This window comes from Scleropages formosus, chromosome 6 (assembly GCF_900964775.1).
Source record: "Scleropages formosus chromosome 6, fSclFor1.1, whole genome shotgun sequence".
NCBI lineage: Eukaryota > Metazoa > Chordata > Actinopteri > Osteoglossiformes > Osteoglossidae > Scleropages > Scleropages formosus.
In genome coordinates, this window is record NC_041811.1 from 22313498 (window position 1) to 22330835 (window position 17338).

Sequence of the window (17338 nt, forward strand, 5' to 3'; positions counted from 1 at the left end):
CTATGTTCCACACCTCTATTGTCGGGGCAGCGGTTCGGAGCTGCAGCCATAAGGTCTCCGGCGCCTGTCGTGGCGGCAATCCCCGAACACGGTGGTGGACACCAAAGATAAGGGATGCCGTCAAGCTGAAGAAGGAGTTCTATCGGGCCTGGCTGGCTCATGGGACTTCTGAAGCAGCTGACGGGTACCGACGGGCCAAACGGAGCGCGGCTCTGGCAGTCGCCGCGGCAAAAACTCGGGCTTGGGAGGAGTTCGGTGAGGCCATGGAAAAAGACTTTCGTTCGACCTCAAAGAGATTCTAGCAAACCATCCGGCGACTCAGAGGGGGGAAGCAGTGTTCCACAAACACTGTTTACAGTGGAAGTAGTGCGTTCCTGACCTCAGCTGAGGATGTCCTCTGAGGGTGGAAGGAGTACTTTGAGGATCTCCTTAATCCCTCCGACACGCCTTCCGTAGAGGAAGCTGAAGCTGGGGACTTGGAGGGGGACTCGTCCATTACCCTGGCTGAAGTTGCTGAGGTAGTCAAAAAACTCCTCGGTGGCAAGGCTTCGGGGGTGGATGAGATCCGCCCCGAGTTTCTCAAGTCTCTGGATGTTGTGGGGCTGTCTTGGCTGACACGCCTCTGCAGCATTGCGTGGAGCTCGGGAACGGTGCCTCTGGACTGGCAGACCGGGGTGGTGGTCCCTCTTTTTAAGAAGGGGGACCGGAGATTGTGTTCCAACTATAGGGGGATCACACTCCTTAGCCTCCCTGGGAAAGTCTATGGGGTACTGGAGAGGAGAATCTGACCGAGGGTCGAACCTCGGATTCAGGAGGAGCAATGCGGTTTTCGTCCTGGCCGTGGAACACTGGACCAGCTCTATACCCTCACTAGGGTGTTGGAGGGTTCATGGGAGTTTGCCCAACCAGTCCATATGTGTTTTGTGGACCTGGAGAAGGCATTCGACCGTGTCCCTCATGGCATCCTGTGGGAGGTACTTCGGGATTATGGAGTTCGGGGCTCGCTGCTACGAGCTTTTCGTTCCCTGTATGACCGGAGCAGGAGCTTGGTTCGCATTGCCGGCAGTAAGTCAGACCTGTTCCCGGTGCATGTTTGACTCCGCCAGGGCTGCCCTTTGTCACCGATTCTGTTCATTATCTTCATGGACAGAATTTCTAGACCCAGCCAGGGAACGGAGGGTGTCTGTTTTGGTGGCCGCAGGATCTCGTCTCTGCTTTTTGCGAACGATGTGGTCCTGTTGGCTTCATCAAATCAAGATTTGCAGCGTGCACTGGGGAGGTTTGCAGCCAAGTGCGAAGCGGCGGGGATGAGAATCAGCACCTCCAAATCTGAGGCCATGGTTCTCAGTCAGAAAAAGGTGGATTGCCCCCTCCGGGTTAGGGGGGAGCCGCTCTCTCAAGTGGAGGCGTTTAAGTATCTCGGAGTGTTGTTCACGAGTGAGGGAAAAATGGAGCGGCAGGTTGACGGACGGATCGGTGCGGCGTCCGCAGTAATGCGGTCATTGTATCGGTCTGTTGTGATGAAGAGGGAGCTGAGCCGTAAGGCGAAGCTCTCAATTTACCGGTCAATCTACGTTCCTACCTTCACCTATGGTCATGAGCTCTGGATCATGACCAAAAGAATGAGATCGCGGATACAAGCGGCAGAAATTAGTTTCCTCCGCAGGGTGGCTGGACGCACCCTTAGGGACAGGGTGAGGAGCTCAGTCACCCGGGAGGAGCTCGGAGTAGAGCCGCTGCTCCTCCGCATCGAGAGGAGCCAGTTGAGGTGGCTCGGGCATCTGTTCCGGATGCCTCCTGGACGCCTCCCTGGTGAGGTGTTCCGGGCATGTCCCACTGGGAGGAGGCCTCGGGGCAGACCCAGGACACGTTGGAGAGACTACGTCTCCTGGCTGGCCTGGGAACGCCTTGTGGGTTTCCCCAGGGGAACTGGAGGAGGTGTGCGGAGAGAGGGAAGTCTGGAGGACTCTGCTCGGGCTGCTGCCCCTGCGACCCGGCCCAGGATAGCGGAGGAAGATGGATGGATGGATGGACAACAATTGGAGTTTGTGTTGCGGGGTGGAGGTGCAGTGGGTTGGACCAGGTCCTGCTCTCTGGGGGGTCTGGGGTTTAAGTCCCGTTTGGGGTGCGTTGTGATGGACTCGCATCTCATCCTGGGTGTGACACCTCATGCCCTGCGTTGCTGGCTCTGGCTCCCCACAACCCCGTATGGGACAAGCGGCTCAGACAGTGTGTCTGTGTGTGTGTGTCACGTAATCAGGCAGTGTTAAATGATCTCTTTGATCAAAATGTGACACAAGATTAATTTTTTTTTTTTTGCATTTAGCTGGCATTGCAGTTATATCTGCAGAACCCTTGTACTTGATTCATAACCTTCTTTGCAGCTTCTTATTTTCTTGCTGCTGGACTAATGTTTTCAAAGGTCTTCCTGCCATCAGCCTTTGCAGTGCACTATCCAGTAGGCTTCAGATGACCCCAGTAATCCCTGTTGACTCCCTTTAATGGGCGTGTACCTTCTCCTCTGTCTCTGCCCTTGCCGTGGTTTGCCAGCCCTTTGCTACCCCTTCTACTCCTCCTGTAGTTCACTTCCAGACAATCTTCCCAAGGAACTGTCAGCTTTTGTGCAATGAGCCATTGGAATCATCTATAAAACCAATCCAAACTGGGTTTTAGTAAAGTTCTTATGATTTGGCAAGTGGAACTTAGAATTAGCATAGCAGACGAAGGAATGTTAGCATAGCAGTTAGTGCTTTCTTGCTTCTCTACTCCTGTACACTTGGTCAACTCCCACATCCCATTTGTGAGGAAAAATAATTCTTTGTTCTTTATTCTTCTTTATTCTTTTAATTTGTATATCCTCAGTACTCTCATGGTTTCTTCAATTTCTTCTTGTAGTAATTATTATAATTTTGAATTAGAAGCATATCAGAGGAAAGTTGTTAAATCTGTGACTGTGGGACTGTATGTTTTACATTGTTCTTTTGTATGCTTGGGTAAATGAGTGTAGGTAATTTAATAATATAGCCACTTCCATTCTACATCCATTCGAATTACACACAAACACACATAAATTTGCTGAAGCCACGAACCAAATTTGAACTTTGCACAGGAAAGGAGGGGGGACCCAAAAACCCTGGTGAGGAAGACTGTAATAAAAATCATTGATTTCAGGGGACTGAACAATAGGCTAAGTCTTGTTGCCACAACAAAGGCATGTATTGAGGCGTTCTTCCTTTCCTGTTTCAACTAGACTTTGAGAAATAATGTAATGTCGAATATAAAGTAATATCCTAATTTGCAGTTCATGTAAATCAAATCTAATAATTTAATACATAAATTTATTGATTATAAATTGAAAATGCTATCTTATTGCAGTTTATACACTATTCAGCATTAAACACTTTATGTGTACTTAAATATGAGAGAGAAAGCAGTTGCATAAAATTAGGAACTGAAATAATCTGGTGCTGTTTAATTAGAAATTTCAGTAATTTCTAATTCCTTCTCCACTAGTTGGTTTCTTTGCTGATTCTCTAAATTCCTTTTTGTTATCTATGTTGTTGAAATATTCATGCGTTAATTATTCCAATACTAATTAGGTCAGTCCTTACAAAGCAATATTATTGTTGTTTTCATTGTGGTAAATAATCAATTTTTGAGTGAGGATGCATTTTCCCTTTTCTGCTGTCTAACTTTTAAGCACAGCAGTATTGCTTCTGAAATGGGACAAGCAGAGAATGCACAGGCAATCTTTTCCTCTAAATTGGAACTGCAGCTTTTTAAATTATTTTTTTCTAGTTTCTCTGACCTACATATATTATTTGGGAAAACTAAAGTGAACACTGTTGGATCAATGGGGCTGTTTTGGAACATTCTAACTAACAAGCTTCTGAAAGGCTTTTACCCAAAGCAACTTACATTTAATATATCAATGTGCAGAAGAAATTCTTCACTAAATATGTTTTTCTTTTTCTCCTGTCACTGTCCATGATAGAATTACAGGATCACAATTTCTTGTTTAGTGGTGTCTAGAAATGTGGCTGCACTCTAACTGAAATATATCACTCTTTCATGTCCAACAAGACGTTTTTCATGACCTAACCTGAGTAGGAACATGCAGTCTTCCGCTTCTTTGTCCAAGGATATATAGACAGTCCTACTCACTAAATGGACCAAAGTAGCAATGGGGATGGGGGGGTCCAGGAATGACTTACATTACATTTACATTTACATTTATTCGTTTAGCAGACACTTTTCTCCAAAGCGACATACATTTCAGCAAAAATACAATTTGTCCATTACATTAGGAGAAAGAAATCGTTGCAGACATGTTATTCTTAAGTAAACCTAGTTTGTTTCTTTCCACTTGGTGCACCAATGTTCATCGCTTGAATAGGTGCATAAAATGCAGAATAGATGAATCCTGATAACCTTCCTACAAAATTTTTTACATTGCATACATTACATTTATTCATTTAGCAGACGCTTTGCTCCAAAGTGACGTACATCTCACTAGAAAAACAATCAGTGCATTACATCAACAGAAAGAGAGACTTGGATGCAGATGCATGATTCTAAAGCACATTTAGTTAGCTACTTTCCACCGTATGAACTAATGGACATCAAACAAGTAGCTGCGTAAAGGTTATCCAAACAATCGATAATTTCTAATCTCAATTTTTCAACATTTTTTTTTGAAGAAACATTTACATTAAATGAGTAGCTGTGTGAAAGTTTACCCGTTAGTCTAATTGGAGTGTAGTGGATGATCAGGTCTTGTAGGTATCTGGGAGCAGTTCCATTGATGCTTTTGAAGGACATAACCAGAGTTTTGTATTTGATCTGGGCAGCTAATGGAAGCCAATGCAGAGAGACGAGGATGAGAAATATGTAGGAATGCTTCAGCAGGTCAAATACAACTTATGCAGCAGCATTCTGTATCACCTGTAGGGGTTTGATAGCAGTAGCTGGGAGGCCAGACAGGAGAGAGAGTCTTGATTTCATCCTCTCTTAAGATCGACAGTCACGTCTGATGGTCTGCTGTCAGACACCCCGTACTCCTGAACTACAGAACCACCACCACCACCGTGCAGTGTGCTCTCTGTTTCCTGTCAGATGGGGGTATCTTCTCTGACACAGAATTGAAACCAGTGCTCTATCTCAACAGACTTGCACCCAGGTAGTTTAGTCTTCTTTGTCTGAAAGGTAGCTGAGGCTGGTGGGGTGTGTGACTGAGTGATTTTCAGAGGCTTGCTGTGGATGCATTTTCATTTTTTGTTCTTCTAAAACACTGTGCAAAATTTTAAAATGGCATAACAGCTCAGTGAGCCCCAACTCAATACCCCTCACCCTACGGCACCAACACCTCAATGGCAACCACAACACAGAAAACCAACTCTGAGAATAAATTCTAATTTGTCTTGTGGAGAAATATTTAATGACTCGGTGAGCCCAAGACTTTGGCTGCAGGGGTCAATAGGCAATTAAAGTTGAAAAGATTGATCGATGTTGCTTCAAGTTGCTGAAAGGTGTACTAGAGTACTCCCTCAGTACGTTATTTTGTTAAAGTTGTGTGAGTGATGATATGTCAGCTACTGATAGGCAGTAGTTATGACTGTTCTAGCACTAAAAAAAACAAGACTATTGCTAGTTGCGAGATACATCACAAAACCATACAAATATTTCTCAGAGGCCCTTTGGGTGCTTCAAGAGAAAGTGACATTAGATAGTGGTGTGAAGCTTTCATGTCTAAAGATGCATCTTTTATTTTCATTGAAGTCTTCATTGTACTGTTGGATTTATTAATAAAAAGGAAAAATCTAAAGCCTTGGGAAATTACAGTCTGAAAGATCTTTGAAGACTTGAACGCAATAATTATTTCATTGCGTTGCATCTTTTTGATAAAGCTCAAAACATCTTACATTTGAATACAATATATTGTACTTTGTATTGATCTTCAAAAATTAATATCTTGTTAGGTATTCAGTTCAGTTCAATTTCATATAAAAATGTATTTTCCCTGCATCTGCAAGTGACTCAGACAACATCACAAAGAAAAGAATATTAAACAATGAACATACTGTGGCCAATTGTGGAGCAAAATAATACTGTTAATAGATGAGAAGTCAGTGTCTTGTGTCATAGATCAAAACGTGTATTTGAATTTCCCCCAGAAAACAGGGAAGTTGGTGTATACCACACTTCTGGTTATTCCTTGGTAGATTCAACAAGAATGTGGGAGCTAAATTGTCAACCCCTTCAATATGGTAAAAGTATGTACTCCTGTTTATCATATGGAAACAGACACACAGTCAGACAGAGAGATAGATGTGCATGCATACATACATACATACATACATACATACATACATAAATATATACATAGTGCGATAGATAACAGACAAAAACAATGTACACCACTTTTTCTTCATTTCTTGTGCTTTATTTTATTTGTTCATTTTTTTCTCTCTGATTAAAAAAATCCTCTGAGCTTTAGTCTTGAAATAAGGGTATGCTGAAATTCAAAGTGAGGAGAAAACATCTCGTCCTGCTCCAATATTCAATTTTCTTTTTTACTTTCGTTCTTTATTTCATGTCCATTTTGTAGAAATGTATTATGAAAGGGATGCCACCACTGAGAATTCACTGGAGCAGTTAATAATTTTCCACCACCTCACAAGAGGCTGTTCTCTGCTTAGCAACAAAGGCAGGAGACAGAGTGGTACACAGTTCCATTGGTTATAGAAACAAGAATAACTGAGTTGATTTTGTAAATTTTTATTTTTTTTTTTTTTTTATGTAATGGAGTCTGCTGCAGGAACTTCATACAGCTTGAACATGAACAGCAATTATCTTATTAACATCTGGGGAATTATTCTTTAAGCTTGCAGATTCTTTAAACCAGTGTACCTTCACAGCCACTGGAAAGACAAGCAAGGACCGATTCTGATCCAGGGAGACACAATAGCATGCAAGGAGCAGAGTCAGCATTAAGTACAGATGCATGGACTTTTCAGCAGAGCGACTGCAGCACAGACCAGCATTTCTGGAGGAACTTTTGTCAGAGGAAGGGCTGTTGAAATATCTTGGGGAGACAGGAAAATTGACTTTTATTTGTGTAACACTCAGAATAATTGAAACATTTGGTTCAAAACTGATTCAGAACACTTACTTAAGTTGGTTTCATACTGCCTAGAGTAGCATGGTTTGACAGAGATCTAAATGATGACAATGATGGCGGTTACAAAAGGTGTAAAGAAGAAATATGACAATGTTGCCAAAAATGTGGGTGGCCTTTTACAGTGTATTCCTTATATACCTTATCCCTGCACATCCTGGATGATATATTACAATAGTGTTTTATAGGCTTATGCACCCTAGTAATGTGTATTTGCTTTTGTGCAAATCAGATATGGCCATATTTGTTACAGGAAAACATGTCCATAGCATGTTTGCATAAGCAATACATAAGTTGCTATTCTTTGAGCCTTTCCTATACTTAGCATTTTTCTCCAGAATGTATTTTCCTATTTTGTTTACCTAGAGTTCAGAATTTGAGAATCAGCAGTTTTTCTTGGGAATTTTTAGTATACATAAACACACAAGCATGTGTGACATTTTAGTGAAATTTCTCTTTTATATTTTTTCTGGGTGCTTTTCAGTGTATTGGCTTAGGTATGAAACTGATTTTCATCTCAATGCTATTTGTGGTGGGGGGTGTAGTGGTGCAGCGGGTTTGGCCAGGGCCTGTTCTCTGGTGGGTCTGGGGGTTGAGTCCTGCTTGGGGTGCCTTGCGACGGACTGGCATCCTGTCCTGGGTGTGTCCCCTCCCCCTCCAGCCTTGCGCCCTGTGTTGCTGGGTTAGGCTCTGCCTTTTCGCGACTCCGCTTGGGACAAGTGGCTTCAGACAGTGTGTGTGTGCGTGCGCTATTTGTGGCTTTTGTTTTTTTTTATTTTTTTTTTTTTTGAAAACTGAAGCTTGGTCACCAAAAGAGGGAAAAAAGACAGGTACAGTTTTCCAATGACACACACTCTATGTGGAGATTACACTGTACTTACCTGATTACCCTCTTTCGAGGAAATGCTGAGCAACAGCAGATGTGATGTGTGTATGGGTGGTATGGTGAAACCTGGGTGGTAAGAGAGGATATGGGTTCGATCCCAGCCCAGTCTGTGTGGCGGTTGCATGTTTTCCGCATGTCTGCATGGGTTTCCTGCCACAGCAGAAAGACATGCTGTTCAGGTGTGTGAGTGACAGAGATTGTGTGTTCCACTGATGTATGGATGAGTGATCCATTGTAAGTAGTGTATCTAGCAGTGTAAGTTACCTTGGTGAATAAGGTGTGTGAGCGGATGACACTACACAGAGTTTCTCAGAAGCTGCTTTTAAAGAAAAGCATCTGCTAAATAAATAAGTGGAGTAATTAAAAGATTTCTGATTAAACTTAGGATATGAGACTGATAAAAAGCAGCCAGGATGGCATTCATTAACTGGAAAGGAACAGCAGCATGTTTTATCGAAAGGAGCAGAGGCAGCCTTTGCACTTAAGGTCAAATAAAAGGTATTTCTTAAACCAACTAGAGAGATAAGTAAAGGAATAATTAGGACATACCATGACTCTTTGAAGGTTCAGTACATCATTTGGATGGCTTTCATGAATTTCTGAATTTTAGTTCAGTCATAGCAGAGTCTTGACCCATCCTTTGTGGGTTGGGCATGTAACACATTAAATCTCTAACGGGACACCTTTGCCTGCACCATGGCATGGTCTGTGCTAGAACTGGATAATGTGTCCAGCTCATTTACATGGACAACATGTCTTGTCTCTGCTGGGATTTTCAGAAGCCATTGGTAGACTACCTGCTGATTACTCTCCAGTAAAGTGACTGAGTCTCAGTTATTGCTTGAAACTCTCTTTGCATGAAATCCCAGCAGCCCACCCTTGTGAAAGGGATAATAATGTGTCATTGCTTGGATATCAGTTATCTCTGAAAGCCTAACTCAGTATCCATCTGTATTTACATCCTCATAAAACATTTTCACTATACATTCACACAGACTCACAATTAATAAAATCTAAAAAGGGAAAAACTGGAAAAATGTTGGGTATACAAAATCTTATTGTTTATACTGCCCCTTTTGTTTTATTGTTGTGTCTGCATTTTTAGAAAGTGGAATAAACAGGGCTTGAAAATTGTGTGGAAATTACCTTTCAAGACAGCTCAGCAAAATGTCATTGACTTCACTTGAGAACCAGTATATCCATGTGATGTTAAACACTAAATTTTATTCAGTAGAATATGTACATTATCCACGTAGAAATGTAAAAAAAAAAAGTTAATTTTTATGCAACTAAACAAGTTGAATTTGGTCTTACAAATGAAGCTTTGAAAATTAACAAATAAACCTTGTCTTGGCATGTCATTTTTATAATTTGCTTTCCACCATCAGGTGATTCAGCGCAGAGAAGATGGATCGGTGAACTTCTTTCGAGGATGGGACTCCTACCGGGAAGGGTTTGGGAAAATCACTGGAGAGCACTGGCTGGGTAAGTCCAAAAGCCATGAATACTTAGCAAAATAAAGACACCTGTAATGTTCATCATGACTTCAATGAATGCTTTGATAAAATGTGTCATTATCTGCAGTTATAAGGTGAGTTTTTCTTTTGTCCTTTCCTTACACAGCTTCTTGCTGTGTAGTTATTTTTTCTTGGGGCAGAACAAGTGTCATAGCCTAAATCCTGCATCAGAAGTAAAAATGGAAAGTACTGTAGTGAGATGGTATAGGAACAAAAGGTAAAGAGAAGCCTGACATTCCAGCAACTTGTATGTTAACCTTTGGACCCAAAACAAAATGTAACATTTGCGGAATAAAGATCTGCACTGCTCGGAGCAACAAACTTGCTTTTGAATGCAGTCCAACTGTGATGGGAAGGGAAATGACATGAAAAATCGAGACAAAAATTAAGTAGCTGGTGTGTCATAAGAAAACAGAGTGAACAACCATTCTTAACCTTGTTCATTGTTGTTTTACTTCTTGTTGCTTTGTGCCATGCTCTCTACTAAAAAAGGTTTTCTAGTAAGCAGCAAAACCTGAAGAAAGAGGATTCATAATCCATTGCCTTTGTGCTCTTTGCCCCAACTAACTGTCTTATTTAGATAGAAGTAAATCATTTGAGAAGAAGTAAAAATTGATTATAGTTACATGCCTATTGCAAGTGCCTAACAGCAACTCTTTCTTGGTAATTCTCCTATAGCAAGCAATAGTCAAGCAAGCAATAGTTGAATGTCTTTTATAATTTTGAAATCTTTTTATAAATTATAAATATTATAAAAATTAGCAAAAGAATGTGTGGTCACTGCAGCTGATAAAAAAAAAAAATATTACAACGCATGCGTCATCATTTAAAGATAGCAGAAATAGAGTAAGACAGCATGCACAGTTGTCAATGTATGTTACTGTATGAAGTTTTAACACTGAAGTATTTCAGATCAAGTCCTTCTTCTGCTGCCTATGTAATATATACTGGTTTAAATGATGCCATGAGAAAAATTGTACTTTGAGAATTACACCTGCATCTAGATCTTTACATTTTTTGGTGAAATGCACTTTTGTTTTTGGTGTTATACATCACTTTTAGATAAAAGCATCTGCTAAATGAATAAAGAGGGAATATACAATATCATGTGACTCACAATTTCACACACACACACTTTCTGAACCACTTGTCCCATATGGGGTCGCAGGGAACTGGAGCCTAACCCGGCAACACAGGGCATAAGGCCGGAGGGGGAGGGGACACACCCAGGACGGGACGCCAGTCCGTCACAAGGCACCCCAAGCAGGACTTGAACCCCAGACCCACTGGAGAGCAGGACCTGGTCCAACCCACTGCGCTACTGCACCCCCTGCATTCACAATTTCATGTATGAGAAAAATCATTGGACAGAGAACATGATGATGAATAAATAACTCAAAACCCCAGATACTACATCCTCAAATAAGAAACAATGACAAGGGTGCAAAGGCGAGGACCATAGTAAATTTTAATAATTCACTTAAAAATCTGAAAGTCTCCCATTACCGGCAGTGACTTCTAGCTAACAGCCTTGGAGTGATCAAGCAGAAGACCAAACTATATTAAACCAAATTTAAACGGATCAAATAGTCAGAAGACTATTCCTCCTTTTACCAGATTAGCCTTAAGTTCCGAGGAGGTTCACTCACCAGACAGAGAATTCTGAAAATATAGATCTTTGGATTTGGACAACATGGAAAAAATGGTATTTTTATCAGCTAGTTAGAAATGTGGATTTTTCCTGAAATTACATTTTGCCCTGCAATTCTCCATGCTTCTATGCAAGAGAGCAAAACAGTATGTTTTATGTTTGCCTCAGCTAAGTCAGTGTGTTATCAAAAAGGATTTGAAAGGGCTTCCATACACTAAGTGGAGTTTTCAGATTCTAATGAACACTTGACATGCTTATAATTACAGTGTTCTCAGCCTTATAAAACTTTAAATTTATTATATGAAGGAAATATTCATAATTATTTCAGCATTTGTATAAATTTTAATGAACCACAAGTTAAAGGTCAGCAGAGTACACTAGTTACAACAAGTTGTGATAAGGAATGGAAAACGTATTAGGACATTTTCAGGTAACTTGCTGTCTTCTGAAATCTCAAAAACTTCAAGAAACATGTAATTTCTACTTTTCTGAACAACAACAGCATAACTGTTATGAGCGACACACATTGAATTTATTCAAGACATTTTTTACATAGTGATGTGACTTGCAAATCTCCAGTATCATCTTGATCTCCACCCTGGGTGTGATAGCTGGCAATACTCTGAGTACCTCAAGAGAAAGATGTCTCAAGACAAGAGGATAACAAGCCCAGCTCAACCCCATTGTCTTCCTCATTAAAACACTTTGGCGGGTTTAATCAACAGGAAAGAGAAATGTTGAGAACCAACACACCTCAATCTTTGGGCATTGAAATCAAAGAGGTTTGTCACACTTGAATTTTAGTTTGTTCCCTCATCATGGCTGAAAATGCAAATAATAGTCAACATGCAAACTATTATGTTCATGTCTCTAAAATTCCATGTCACTGAGTTTTGCCCAAGGTGTGATTGTTTAAATGGGACTAACGATAAGAATTCCTACCTTTAAGGTGCATTTACAATGGTTGTGTAGTTCTTTGAGTTAAAAAAATTGTTTTATGTGGAAAGCTTTGGTTGAATTTCTCTGTTGCCTCTATGACACTAAATGATGCTCTTCTTGTATACTTTATTTAGAAAAAGGAGTAAATGTCATCAAGGCACATTACAGAATTAATGAGCTAGATATACAAGGTCAGTTTTCTTTTTGCATTTTATTTTAGTTTGAGGATATTAAACAGCAATAACTGGGTACAGAGTGCCTGACACTGATGATGAGAGCAAGTAATGGAGGTCAAGGAGAAAGGAAAGTTTCCAGCATTAAAAATTGGACCCCAGCCTCCTGTTTCTCACCAGCATAAATGAATGCACTTCCTTCTCATTCCTTCTTTGCCTTTTATTTTTTGCTTTCAGTTTTCAAGTCGTGTGATTTCCATATGCTTAGATAAGCAGTTTTGCCCACGATGTATACTTCACAGTGGCTGCCCATTTCTATCCACTTGATTTTAAAAACTTGCAGTAACACAGAGCCTCTTCTGGGATGGTCTTCTCAGGGGATTGTACTCAAAGTCAGTAGATAAAGTATGAACTTTGTTAAAACTATGGTTTCTTGCTTACTTTGCAGACAAACCTGAGTGATATTCAGTATGTGTATTTTGTTGCTCAATCTCAACTTCCATCTGGTGATGAAGTGAAACTAATTACCTATGTCAGGGTTGACCAGTTGTAGTCCTCTGCAGCCAAAATTCTAAAGATTCATTAAATACATTTTAATTTGTAGCTGATCTGCACATGGGAATCCATGTGAAATTACTTACTATGAGAATTATTACTAAAATAAAACATTTTAAAGATTAAGAACACTATAAAACAGCACACCAGGGTTGGCCACATGCGGTTTATACACTTACTCAGCATGTAGCTGTGTCACTACAACAGCATCAGAAACTGGTGACCATAGAATAATCTTTTCATTTTTTTAAAACATGTACTGAATACCTTAAATTGCTTCACAGCTACTCTTACATAATATTTATCAATGATTCTGCAACAAGGCTTCAGATCCCAGCACAAACAGCCCTTTTTCCTCTGGTTCAAGCTTTTCCTACCCGTCCTTCTACATGTGATACCGTTTACATCATGTTGTATGACCTACTTTAAATCCCATTACTGTCAAAAAGTGTTCTTTCAATCTCTGAAATACAAAGAAAAGTAGAAAAAAACATTGGAAAAACTAAGTCACACAACTGTCAATGATCACTGCTGTAAAGCATTTTATTTAAAAGTCTTAAAAGACCCACATTACTTGCAGCGCTCTATTTTTGTGACACCAACAGTTTTGCAGTCCAAGAAGTCTCAGGCACAGCAGTGTACATTTCTGCTGTACATCTTGTATAATAATTCTGTTAAAACATCATTAGCTCACTGTAGATTCTTTCTTGCATTTGTTCTTTCAGGAGTCATTCAGTTTAAAATGAATATTTTTTCAGCTTTTGAAAAGGCCACAAAAGTGAATTATTATGGCTTTATATAAAGGCTTTTCCATGAACAGAAAAGCACCCTATGGACATCCCATAAATAACCCACTCCAAATAAATAAATAAATAAATAAATAAATAAATTTTAAAAAGCAACTGTGACAGGCCAGTGCCCAAATAATTTTCCAGACATGGAAACCTTTCTGAGATTTGTGACCAAAGCTGTGCTATTCTCCAGCACCAAAAATTATAAATTTGACACTTATGCTGCCTAGTGGGCCACTAGAAATCTTCCATAGCACCCAGCTCTTGCTCTGGTTTTAAACAAAATCCTTCCTGTCATCCATAATCCCTACTGTCTGTTTCCTTCTTCTCTGATTTATCTTATAAAACACTGCTTTTATCCTTGTCTGCATAATACCACCTTTCCTGTCCCACTTCTGTTGGTTATTGCACTAAGTCAAGCAAGCATTTATCAACTGATGCTATCCATATTTGACTTCTTAGATGTGGCGTGTTTAAAGTGCATATGAAAAGCCATCCTGGCTACAGGAAGCTCAGGTTTTGTGTACACATTTTATTATTCTTTGCATAATATGTGTAGGCATAAATATTTATTTCTTCCATCAAAGAAGTATTTTACTGTAAGTTTTAAATTAATTTTGCTAAGCTTTACAACATTACAGATCTTAGAGCAAGAGTATTAAACTGTAAACTTGTTGGAATAAAACCCAGAATACCCTCTTGCCCCCAGGTTATGGAGCTGAACACTTCTGCCCTAAAACATATACGTTTCCAGAATAATGAACAGAATGAGAGACATAAAAGATGACAGGAAGAGAACCTATAATTTAAAGAAAGCACTAGTGTTTTCAGCTAAGACTGACAAAAAACATTAATTATTTAAAATCTAAAACTGGCCTCCAGTGTTTTAACACCTTCCATGTGAGAAAGCAAAGCAGAGTCCTGCTCCAAAGCTTACAGGTAATGTGAGCTTCCCCTCTGTTTAGCCTTAGTTCAGAAGATGCCAATAGCACATACAATACAGCTGTATATACACTCACCGGTCACTTTATTAGGTACACCTTGCTAGTACCAGGTTGACCCCCTTTTGCCTTCAGAACTGCCACTCACTGGATATTTTCTCTTTTTTTTAACCATTCTCTGTAATCCCTAGAGATGGTTGTGCGTGAAAACCCCAGCAGATCAGCAGTTTCTGAAATACTCAGAGAAGCCCGTCTGGAACCAGCAACCATGCCACGTTCAAAGTCACTTAAATCATTTTTCTTCCCCATTCTGATGCTCAGTTTGAACTTCAGCAGATTGTCTTGACCATGTCTACATTCTAAATACATTGAGATGCTGCCATGTGATTGGCTGATTAGATATTTGCATTCATGAGCAGTTGAACAGATGTACCTAATAAAGTGGCCAGTGAGTGTACATACATGTTTTTTTTTGGTCAAAGCTGAGGTCCTGACAGAATAGTTTGAAGTGGACAAAATGCCAGCAATTTGCAGTAATCACAACTGTAATGCAGTAATTCTGAAATTTACGAGAATTGGAGTAATTTAGAAGCACTTCCTAGAAAGCAGTATCATAATTTGCTCATCTCATTTTTTTGAATGTTTCCAGCAACAGGCCTTTTTTTGGATAGTTTTTTTTTAAATTGAGAATTTGTGAATATGTTTTACTGAATTTTATCGGGGAAGTTTACCACAGACAGAACATCTGAATACAAGCTTAGTAAACATACACAAGCATATTTCATTGACAATTATGTAGGATGTTCTTTTGAAAAGCTTTTAATGTTCTTTGAAAATCTACAAAAAAAAAAATCTCCAAAGCTGTTGGGTCTTTAAATTAAATTTTGACAGTTAAATTTTGTTTGGCTCATCCATGCATAACCAAATCAAACAGGCAGATGTTTTTTTGTAATTATGGCATTTTCCTCATTTCAATTTAAAGCAGGTTTTAGAATATGATGAACAGCAACATTTATTTTACTCATTTATTTTTTGTGAGTGTATATACAGCTGTATTTTACAGTCCTTTTTTTTTTGTACCTTTTGTTCACTGAAAAAGTGTTTCATCCTAGGGATTCTCCAAACCATTGTTTCATGTTTTTGAACATCAGAGCAGTTCAGTCACTTGAGAAAAATCATAACACAGTCATGAGGCCAAAAAAAACTTACCTGTTTTTATTCAAATGTGTTAAATCATTAACAAATCATATAAAAGGACAAATCCATGTGAACACATAGCATTAGCTGTCATAACAAAACCTTTCAAAGCAGTTCTCTTAATTATCTTGAAAGTTTTGTTATCATTCATTGTTTGTCTTTTTTGCACATTACAATCAGCAAGAAAAGGGCAGTCACTGCAAAAATTTTAAAACAGCTAAAATCTGCTTTTGAATGTTCAGTGCAAATCTAATACACAAACACAGGCACTGTCTGAAACCGCTTGTCCCAAGTGGGGTGGCGGCAAGCCGGAGCCTAACCTGGCAATACAGGGCGCAAGGCCTGACAGGGAGGGAACACACCCAGGACGGGGCTCCAGTCCATCACAAGGCACCCCAAGCAGGACTCAAACCCCAGAAAGCAGGACCCGGTCCTGCTTTCTGGGGTTTGAGTATCTGGGGTTCGAGTCCTGCTTGGGGTGTATTTTTTCTCATCATGAGTGGGATGTGGTGAAGTTTTCTACTAGTATGATTTCAGGTACAAATTTCACATGCTCATTAAAATATATTCACATATATTAGGGTGTACACTGAAATAAGAGTGTGTAATTAATGTGTTATTTCCTTGGTTGCCACTCTCTGCCTTGGCTACTAGTGAGCCGTTTACCCTCAACATGAGCGAACATACCACACGTCAGTTTAGAAATCAGTCTCAGCTTTAAAGCTGAAGAGATGGACTAAGAACTTTGCTGATTCTTTCGCTTACCTATAGGAGATATAAAGAGTATTGGATATGTTTTTCTTCCTGTGTTCATGGTTGTTCGTCTGCATATTATGTTTGTTCATCCTGTTAGTGTTTGTGGTTAGTCGTCACATAATTCGCAACAAAAAATCTACTGGACTTGGACCCACAACCTACCCGTGTTTGTGCCACCACTGGATTGTATATCATAAGTCAAAAATGCATTTAATACACCTAACCTATCGAAAATCATAACCTAGTATACGTGCGATGGCCATTACAGGTGTCACGTTGTGAGAGGAAGATCAGGAGAGCACACTCAAGTGCTGATGCTAACTCGCTTTATTTGTATCACATGGGGTTGCACCAAGAGAACAGAGCAGAACAATCAGGCTCGGAAGATAGGTGAGGAGAACATCTCTTAGTTGGAGGTTCCACGGCCAGGTGTGTGTTTATACTGTGTCTCCAGGGTCGTCACCGGGGGGGTCAAGGTGGTCGTCAAGCACGCAGTTGCTAGATGCGCAGTCGTTGGGTGCGCCAGGTGCACCAGTACCAGTGACAATGGGCTTGCCGCCTTCGTGCTGGGCAATTGTCTTGAGTTTCTCCTCAAGAGTAATTGCCATCCTCTTCTTCTTCCCACCAATAGGCATGAGACACAGATGGGCGTTTATGTGACATTATGGATGCACAAAACACAACCGCGTAGCAGACTGGGAGATACGGATTGCTGCCGCTGCCCAGCATCACAAGAAAGTATTGCTCCTCATATC

The 17338-nt window shown here is 40.2% G+C and overlaps 1 protein-coding gene across 1 annotated transcript in view; it reads left to right on the forward strand.

The window, feature by feature from the left end:
- Nucleotides 1-17338, forward strand: part of fibcd1b (fibrinogen C domain containing 1b) — a 119141-nt gene that overhangs the window by 68355 nt on the left and 33448 nt on the right. The window contains exon 7 of the mRNA XM_029252989.1: nt 9452-9548. Within this exon, the coding sequence (XP_029108822.1) occupies nt 9452-9548 (97 nt within the window). The remainder of the gene's footprint in view (nt 1-9451; nt 9549-17338) is intronic.